The 10,382-nt window shown below is 40.6% G+C and overlaps 1 protein-coding gene across 1 annotated transcript; it reads left to right on the forward strand.

The window, feature by feature from the left end:
- Window positions 1–1,469: 1,469 nt before the first annotated feature.
- Window positions 1,470–2,441, forward strand: LOC104858622 (olfactory receptor 15; the record flags this gene model as incomplete). Its single annotated transcript, XM_010618891.2, has 1 exon — window positions 1,470–2,441. A coding segment is annotated over one exon (972 nt), but the record flags the coding sequence as incomplete, so codon positions are not given.
- Between the last annotated feature and the right edge of the window lie 7,941 nt (window positions 2,442–10,382).

Consider the following 10,382-nt stretch of genomic DNA (forward strand, 5'->3'; position numbering starts at 1 on the left):
TGCTCTGGGCAGCACGGACAGAGGGCACCGAGGACGTGCAGTGTGTGTTCATACAGGAGTGGGAAGGAGGGGTGGGCAGGCCTGGGACACTCACTGCCACTGGGTGTTGCAGGCAGGGCACCAGCATATCTCTACTGAAGAGAACAAACGGTTCGTCCGGAGGGGAAGTATTAGTTGGGCTCGAGTTAGCCTTGGCTGGAACTGAGCTCAGCAAGGCCCTGCTACTTGTAATGTAGTACAGCTGAACCGTGGAGGGGAAATAGCCTGTGTCACTCATAGCCGGCTTCTACGGGGCAGAGATGTCTGCTGGAGGGTCTCACTTGAATCTGGAGTCTAGACAGGTAGGTGTTTTTGAAGTATAGATGAGAATGGTGGTGACCAGAGTGGGCTGCTGTGGAGGACGGGGTGAGAGATGGAGGACAAAGGACACTAATGGAGAGAGAGCTCAGAAGCTCATGAGTTCTATTTGGATTCATGTGAAATTCTACAAATCAAAAAAGACTACAGTGTGAGTAATGTGTATTAAAATTAGCTCAATTTTGCCACTGCACCATGTACATATAAATTTCAGAAAACTGTTTTACGTGATATACGTGTGAGCACACGTGCATTTGTGTTTAAGAAAATACATTGGAAAATATGTAACACGGACCTTGTTAGGTTACCATGCACTTTCATACTGAAAATGCCTGCAGTGCATTTCACCCTCCTCCCAAAGCACTCATGTAACAGCGCGAGGTCCACCTCACTCTGGGCTTACAGCTCCTGACCCCTTGGAGCTGCTGGGTAGCAACCCCCAGGCTCCCCCTCAGCTCCCTGTGTGCACCGCCCTGAACAGACAGCCTGGGCTTATTGGTGCTCTCTTGTTTTACTAGGAATTTTTGCTTTTTCTTTTTAATTTTTTTTTAAAAATTATAAAAATAGAATAAAAATCTGAATGTTAAAATGTTGTCTAAACAAAGAAACATGCAGAACTCAAAAAATATAGGCATGACTTCATTAGAATTTTCAAAATCTGCAATGCATTTCTACAAAATATAGCTCATGCACAGATTTCTTCATAATTTCCCTTAATTCTATTTGTCTTAAGTGTGGGATCAAAGAAAACTTTCAGAAATTTTCACAGATTGCATTCCAGCACCCGGTGTACCTGTCATGTTAGAGGCCATTGCATGTAAAGCAGAATCCTAGTGCAGACTCTGCTCTCACCCTGCACAGCCTGGAGGTGCTGTCCCTGCAGCTCTGCCTCCTGCAGATTGGTGCACCCTTAGGAGGCAGTGGGAAGGGCTAGGCCTTGGCCTGAGGTGACTCTGTCTGGGTCTGGTCCTGCTCTGCTGTCTCTTGTGCATGGTCCACTGTCTTTGCTTGTATGTTTCACAAATACACACTAACAAAGAAAGAGGGAAAAAAGAAAGGGAAAAATTATATTTATCCTCAAATCTATCCCTTTCTTTGTAGCCTCAGTGTGAGGTGCCATGGAAAGGCGAAATGTGAGCTTTCCCAACACTTTCATCCTGCTGGGCTTCTCAGAGTTTCCCTGGCTGGAGAGGCCCCTCTCTGCAGTGGTCCTGGTCTCCTACCTCCTCACCCTGCTGGGGAACAGCTCCATCATCCTCCTCTCCCTGGTGGACCCCAGACTCCAGACACCCATGTACTTCTTCCTGGACAACCTCTCTCTGCTGGACCTCAGTGTGACCTGCACCATTGTGCCCCAGCTGCTGGCTAACCTCTGGGGACCAGAAAAGACCATTGCTGCCTGGGGCTGCATCACACAGGTCAGTATTTTCAGCTGCACTAGCTGCACTGAATGCGCCTTGCTGGCCATGATGGCCATTGATCGCTATGTGGCCATCTGCCAGCCCCTCCGCTACACTCTCATCATGCGTCCCTGGGTCTGTGTGCAGATGGCAGCTGTATGCTGGTCCAGTGGCCTGGCCAATGCTCTGCTCCAGGCCACACTCACCCTCCAGGTTTCTCTCTGTGGTCACCACACACTGGACCACTTCTTCTGTGAGCTACCTGTGCTCATCAAGCTGGCCTGCGGGGACACCTCTGCTAATAAGCTGGCCCTCACATTGTTGTCAATCCCATTTGGAATGGTGCCTGTTCTCCTGGTGGTCATCTCCTACACTTTCATCGCCAGGGCTGTACTGAAGTTACCCTCAGCTGAAGGAAGGCGTAAGGCCCTCAGCACCTGCAGTTCCCACTTGCTGGTTGTCACCCTGTTCTTTGGGCCAGGAATGTACTTGTACCTGCAGCTTTCTTCCATGAGTTCTCAGGCCAAGTTCACGTCTTTCTTCTATTGTGTTATCACCCCACTGCTCAACCCACTCATCTACACCCTGAGAAACAAGGATGTGCAGACAGCATGGAAGAGGATCCTGCAATCCCAGGGCAGGGTGAATATTTTAAAAGCCAGAAGATCTCTGCCTGTCTCTTGATCAATCACATGCATACACTACAGAATACTGGCACATTGTTTCTGCTTTTCCAAATTATTATCTGTGAGTTCTGAAGAAGAATTCCCATTTCTCAAGGCCAACACTTAGGTGACTTTGCATGCCACAGTTCTCTCATCTCTGTTGTAACACACAGAGATACTATATCCCGAGGTATTATATCCAGGAAATCAATGCCTGTACCTGTATCATGAAGTGTTTGCCATATCACTCTCAGACTTTCAAGTCCTATGTGAAAGTCTTTGTTCAATTTGGAGTTGAGTTTTGAACAGGATGAGGCACGGTGATCTACTTTGATTCTTCTAAATGCTATGTTCGGTTTCTTGGCACTTTTTGTTGAAAGAGGCTGTTTTGTACAATTTGTTTTAGCTACTTTGTTGAGGGACCGCATGACTGTAGATACAGGGGCTCATTCACAGTTCATCTATTTTTATCCGTTAAATACTACCCTGTTTGGTGAACAGAAAGGGAAAGTGATAAAAATTAATTATTTTGTGTGTCGGATGTTCAGGTACCAACTCCCCATATGGAATGCAGTCATTATGTAAACATGTACTAATAGGAAATAGAAATTGAAAAATAAGCAAAGTCACTGTAGGATACATTGAAATAAGATGCTGTGGTGCCTCAAGCATTGCTCCTCTTTCTCAAGATTGCTTTCTCTTCTCACTGTCTTCATAGGAAATCTTCTATATGGATTTTAAGGTGTTTTTTGCTGTTGTTCTTTGAAGGATGTCATTGGTATCACTTTTGGTGGCATGGCCATTCTAACAATAGTAGTCTCTCAATCAGATCACATAGGTGGTCTTTCCATGTCCTAGTGTTATCTTAAATTTCTTTCTTTATTGATGCATTACTGTCACTGTGGAGATCTTTTATCTCATTACATAGGTTTACCTCAATGTAGTGTGTGTGTGTGTGTGTGTGTGTGTGTCTGTGTGTGTCTGTGTGTGTCTGTGTGTTTCCATTAACTTTATTGGTACTTTTTAGTTATACAATACAGTTACATTCATCACTGGGATCTTGTTCCTTTACATGATGTAACTTGGTTATTGTTTTCCCCCATTCCCCTGCCCTCTCTTCACCCCCTGCACCCTTCCCTATTTACGGATACTTCATTTCCATACTTTTCCTTTTCTCATATTTTTTTCTTATGCCTTCTTACCCTTGGCTTACATTTCCCACTTCCCCAGTTCTTTAGAACTTTTCTTCCTATTACACAATATTAATTATACATTTTGATCCTGATTTGCAGTTTTAGTTTTTCACACCAGAGAAGTGATTCAATGTTTACACCTGTGTGTCTTATTAATTTCACTTAAGAGTATGGCTCTGGGGTTCTTATGCTATTGATCTCCAGTTTAATTGCACTATGTTCTGATAACATATGTGGGAAAACTTTAATTCCTTTGCACATACTTACACATGTTCTATGAGCTAGTATGTGGTCTATTTTGGAGAATGAACCATGTGCAGCTGGAAAGAATGCATATTCTGATTGTGTGGGGTGGAACACTCTGTAGACATCTACTAAGTTCATTTGTTAAAAAGCTTGGTTCAGTTCTAGTATTTCATTGTTGGTTTTTAATCTACATGATCTGTCTATTTGTAACAAAGGGGTATTGAGGCCCCCACTACAACTGTATTAGTTCTTACGAGGTTTTTCATGTCCCTTAATGTTTGTTTTGTATAGTTGGGGGCAGTAGTATTTGTTGCTTATTTATTTATTCTTGTCATCTCTGCCTCTTGTATTGTTCTCTTTACAAGCAAGTAGTGACATCTTTGTCCCTCTTAATTAATTTTGGTGTGAAATTTACTTTGTCTGCAAATAGGATAGCTACCAATGCCTTTTTCTGGCTTCTTTCACATAGTGAACTGTTTTCTAACCTTTTACTTTCAGTCTATGAGCTTCATCTTGAATTATGAGTATTTCTTGTTTACAGCATACAGTTGGATTTTCCTTCTTAATTCATTCTGCAAATCTCTTTCTTTTGAGTGGTGAATTAAGGCTGTTAACAGTGATATGTTAACATTGATATATAACTGATTATCATCAAGTATTTTTCCTGTTGTTGGCTTTTTTATTTTACCCCTTCTCCTTTAATTTCTTGCCTTGCCTGATGAAGTATTTTGGATTTGTTCTGTTGTGCCTCATGGAGTTGTGTTCTTCAGTGTCTTTATATAGAATATTTTAAAAAATTGTTTGGACTGCTGGTTTGGTATTCATGAAGTTTCTCAGGTGTTCATTATGGTGGAAGTATCTTATTTCTCCATCAATTTTGAAAGACAGATTTGCAGGGTATATCAGTCTAGGTTGGAGGTTGTTTTCTTTTAAGGATTGAAATACCTCACTACAGACTCTCCTTGACTTGAGAATTTTGTTAAAAGTCTGCTGTGATTCTGATGGGCTTTCCTTGGCATGTGATTTGTTTCTTTTCTCTAACTGCTTGTAGTGCTTTGTTCTTCTGTTAGGTTTCTGGGATCTTGATTATTGTATGTCTAGGTGTAGATTTTTTTATCATGACTAGTTGGAGATCTATATGCCTCACTTATCTGTATGTCTAGTTCATTTGCTCTGTTTGTAAATTCTGTGAACATTTTTTATGTCATTTGTATTTTCTCCTGCTTTTTCTTGTCCTCCTACTAATCTTATATTATTCTTCTTTGCATCATCTAGGAGCTGCTGGATTGATTTTTTTATAGCCCCTTGATATTTTTAAGAGATCTCTTTTTTCATGGTCACTGACTACCATCCTGTCTCTATATCTGATATTCTGTCTTCAGGTTGGCTGTCTGCTGTGTATCCTTTCAATAGAGTTTTTAATTTCCTGGATAACAGTTTGAATCTATTTCATGATTTTCATTTCTTTCCTATGCTAAGCATTCGTGGCTTCCATCATGGTCCTGAAATCACCTATTTTTAAAAATCTGTTTCTCTTCTATAGACTGTAATCACATGTTTAATTCTTCTCACCATCTCTGTGGTTATCAGGTAAATTATTTCTGTTTTGAATTTTTCTAGAGCCTCATTCATCTCTTTTTTATTTCTTGTGCTGTCAACGCAGGGTGTCCAGGTATTTTATTATCAAACTTTTCCACCTCATTTCCCCCAGAATTTGCCTTTGGTAAGCTGGAAGACTGGGTTTGTGTCTTGCTTAACTGTATTTTCATTTCTTTTTTGATTATTGCTATAGTCCTTGGTTTAATTCCTGGGTTGATACTTCAATATTGCTTATTTTAAGTATCTTTATTTCTTGTATTCAATGGAACCCTTATGGAATGATTGGATTCCTTCCAAGGAATGATTTTGGAGTCCTTGAGAGATGCCGTGAACTGGCATCAGAATTAGAGTCTATTTTCTCCAATCTCTTATCCTTCTTTGACTCCTCAGCCAGGGTCCAGTTGTTATATTCTTTGAAGATCTCCTTTACCTAGGTTCAAAGTGGGGTTTCTGTTTCTGCATGTAGCTTTCCTAACTTCTTCCTAATATTTGGAGAAGACCACTTTATACAGTGCATAACTCAGTCTCTCCCTTCTGTTAAACTTGGGTCAGCATTCCTGAAGTGGACCCTCCATTTATGACTGGCCTGACATATGAACCATCTGGGTTACAACTGGAACTTTAATTTTACCTTATTAAGAAAGATATGTGTTAGACCTGAATGCCAGCCGCTTGTCCTTCCAGATGGTCTCAAATAAAGATTTAACCCTGAAAGAGTTCTGAAAGGAACATTACACCATCCTTTCCTGTCTGGTATTACTTGAGAAATGTAGGACCAGACTAGGAGCTCAAACCTGACCAAAGGGTGAGGAGGATAAAAAATAAAGAGCCAGAAACAAGTTGAAATCTGAAGGGCCAGAGGGTTCATATCTCCCCTTGACATAGCACTCCAAGTGACTTTTCCATATTAGCTTTATTCACTCAGACACAGTTTGAGCAATTAGGATTTTACAGAATTCCTCTCTCTCCCTCCTTACCTGATAGTTCTCTGGGTAAACAACTAAACCTCAGGCACTTTTACTGTTCCCTGCAGTGTGTTCCCATGCTTCCACTCCCGCTTTCTTCTCAGTGTTCAGAAGGAGGTCTCATATTTTTCATCTGGTCTCCCACAGAGAAATCGTGGGTCAATGCCTCTCAAAAGATACTGATATATGCCTGGATACAGAAGAGATGTTGAAGGCTGTGTAGAGGAGCTTGAACCTTCAGCTGATCAACTTGAGTTACAACCAGCCCTTGCAAATGAAATGAGCTCACTAGTGAAGGATCCACTGAACTTTCAGAAGGTCTCAGAGAAGAGATTTAAAATTACAGCAGGATTCTCCGTATTTCTCGTGTTATCTCCTTTCACCTGCCATAAATCACACATTCCTATGCCTTCTGAAATACAGGTTACATTCTGCATTCTCCCCTCATAGACAGAAAATTCAGGGTATATTTAGGGTCTCTATGACACACTGTGTCCCCCATGGCCTCTGAACGTAGTGGTCTGGAGTGTCACTGCTTGTGTTACTGATACACTTCCACAGCATTTTGAATAACATGATCTTTTTCATCTGTAGTGCAACAATGAGAAAACATTGCAGTCTTATCCCTCAAAGTCAGACAGAAGCTTTGCTCAACTTATTGAATTCACTCCTACATCAGTGAGGATACTAAACTGGTGAGAAACACTGTGAAATCTTTGTTTACACTGAGGCATGGCTGTCACTGAGCAAAGCACACACGCTCTGAGAACTCCTGCGTCCCCATCTTCACATCGCATCAAGGGAACAGACTCAGATTCCCCTGACTAAAGTGAGGTGTTAGATTGTTTCCTGATCTAGATGCTGGTGGAATGGATGGGACAGATGGTGATAGGGGTGGAGCCAAAGAGTCCTCTGCCTTGGTTGGGGATGAAAAGCTGCTGGAAGAGAACAGGAAACTATCTGCTCAGGACACAGTTATGGTGGCCCCTCATCCATGCTGCAAAGCCCCACACTGGACACCAGTCAGGCATGGATACATCTTGGAAAAGTGCTGTGGGGAACAGGGCTCTTTCTATGTTGGGTTCGATTAGCCTAGGTTATTTAGAAACTGGGGCCATACAAATAATTTTATAAAACTCTGTATGTAGTGATATCTCCCTACTTATTTTCAACTCTCAGGAATCACCTGGAGAGTTTTAATTCAAAGAACCATTCTGGACACAGCAATTCACAACGATACCAGACCAAACTTAGTTTGTTTAACCCTCCTTAAATGTGACCCAGCAAACTAAGAGGCATCTTAGCAGTGAGTTGCTTTAATACTGTCTGTGGTCTCCATATTCTCTAGGAACTTTACTAGATTTAGCACATAAATCTTGCACTGATTACCAATTTGGCCAATACCTGGGAGAAGAAAGCTATAGGACCAAATTCCACAGGCAAAAGCTCATTCATGCTACAGACCCTCAATAGACCCATGAAAAACAGCAGCAACACAGAAACACAAGAAAGGCAATGACACTAGATGAGGTTACAGAGATAGCACAACAAAAAATCAGAATCAACATTTTTCTGGATAAATACAGTCCAAAGGAAATCATAAATTATCTGCACAGATCCAAGATTAGTGCAGAGCAGGCAGTAGCATAAATCAAACACAAGGAAGATGGAATATCTCAGATCTTCTATCCAGAAAACCCATTTCCAACACGAAGGACCCAGTGCTCCCCAAAGCCAGCAAATGAATAAAGATCTGTGTCTGGAGGAACACACCAAGCCAAGCCACATAGCTCCTAACTTAAGAGCAAAAGAGGCACAGACTGTCAAGCCCTCAGCTAAATCCAAGCCATGATGCCAGCCCAACAATCCCCCAATCGCCCTTGCACATGTCTGCCTATGTTACAAAGCACTTTTTATGATGGCACTGCAACCTCCTAGTGAGCATCTCGACACATGAACAGGGCTGGTGGCTCCAACCCACCCAGTTGTAGGTATCTAGTGTTGATCTAAATCCAGGCAGGAATCACTGACGGGGGCACAAGTCAATTCACCAGTTGAAACAATGACAAATTTCAGAACAATTTCATCAAAATTTTAATGCCAAGTGCTACATGGAATCTTTCTTTTGAATGGAAATTTAATTCCCTATAAAGGACAATTTCAAAATAATTATTTAGAATGGGCAATAATGAAACCAATTATCCCAGTTGGCCATCTGAGTGGAGAGCTTTTTAAAGTACCAGGAGTCTTTCATCTGGAAACAGAAAAGAGGAGGTTGGTGAAGATATCACAGATCTGTACTGAGCCTCATGTACAGACATTTGTTGAAAACTTGCTCCCTGAACTCAGCTTACACCAAATTTTATTATCATCACTAAATTTATTGGTATATTTGGGTGTACAATACATTTACATTCCTCACTGGGATCTTGTAACTTTACATGACTTATTTCGGTTCTTATTTCCACCATTCCCCAGCGCTCCCTTCAACCCCTCCATCCGTCCCTGTTTATAAAGACTTTGTTTCCATGTTTTCCTTTTTCACATATTATTTCTCTTCCCTTTTTACCTTTCTGCTACCCCTCCTACTTCCTCTAATCTTTTAGATCTTTTCATCCTATTACAAAATATGAATTATACATTTTGAACTTTATTTAAACTTTTAGTTTTTTCACAACAGATAAAATATTTCGTATTTACTCATGTGTGACTTCATAATTTCACTTAAGAATATGGCCTTAAGGTGCATCCACTTAGCTAGAAATATCTCTAATTTCTCATTCTTTATGGCCGAGTAGTACTCCATTTTATTAAAAAAAAATCTTCTTTATCCAGTCTCCAGTTGATGGGTAATGGTGCTCTTTCCAAATTTTAGCATTACAAACTGTGCTGCTATAAATACAGTTGAACATATATCATTGTGGTATTATTCTTTTAATTCTTTTGGGAAGATATGGGGACTTCTAATCCTATTTGAGGTATCTCCATAATGATTCCCATTGTGGTTTCACCAGTCTGCACTCCCACCAATAGTGAAGAAGGGTTCCTATCTCCCCACAACCCTGCCAGCATTTGTTATTGGTTGATTTATTGATAGCAGCCTTTCTAACTGGGCTGAGGTGGAATCTCAGTGTTGTTTTCATCTACATCTCTTGAATGACTAGTGGTTTTGAACATTTTTTTCATGTGATTATTTGCTGCTTTTACTTCATTGTCTGAGAAATGTCTGCTCATTTAAGATGCCCATTTTTGAATTAGATCTTTATATTTGGGGGGTCTGATATTTTTTACTTCTTTATATAATCTAGACAGTAGTCCTTTGTCTGAGGATCAGATGGTAAATCTTTTTTCTCAAACTATGGGCTGTCTCTTAGCTCTGTTTGTGAATTTTCTTACAGTGCAGACACTTTTTTAAAAAAATTTGAGATCCCAATTATTCTTTGTGCTAGTTCCTGTGCTGTTGAGTAACTGTTCATAAAGTCTTTTCTTATGCCAATGTCTTCAAGAGTTCTGCCTAGCTTATCTTCCAGCGAGTTTAATGCTTCTATTTTAATATTTATATCTTTAATCCACTTGGATTTTGTCTTAGTGCATAGTGAAAGATACAGGTCTACTTCTAATCTTTGACAAGCTGAAATCCAGTTTTTCCAACACCATTTATTAAAGTAGACTATTTTTCCTCCATTGAGGGTGTTTGTTTTTTCCCTTTGTCAAGGATGAAGTAGCTGAGTGTGTCAGGAGTTGTTATCTGCATCCTGCTATCTGTTCCACTGATATTCAGGTCTTTTTCTTTGCCAATACCATGCTATTTTTATCACAGTGGCTTTGTAGTATAGTTTTAAATTGGGGATTCTGATACACCCTGCCATGTCTGTTCCCTAGAGTTGCTTTTGCTATTCTAGGTCTCTTCTGATTTCAAATGAATTTTTGGATTGTTTTCTCTAGTTCTGTGAAATA

This window comes from Fukomys damarensis, unplaced genomic scaffold (genome assembly GCF_012274545.1).
Source record: "Fukomys damarensis isolate Sample0158 unplaced genomic scaffold, DMR_v1.0_HiC HiC_scaffold_3, whole genome shotgun sequence".
NCBI classification, from domain to species: domain Eukaryota; kingdom Metazoa; phylum Chordata; class Mammalia; order Rodentia; family Bathyergidae; genus Fukomys; species Fukomys damarensis.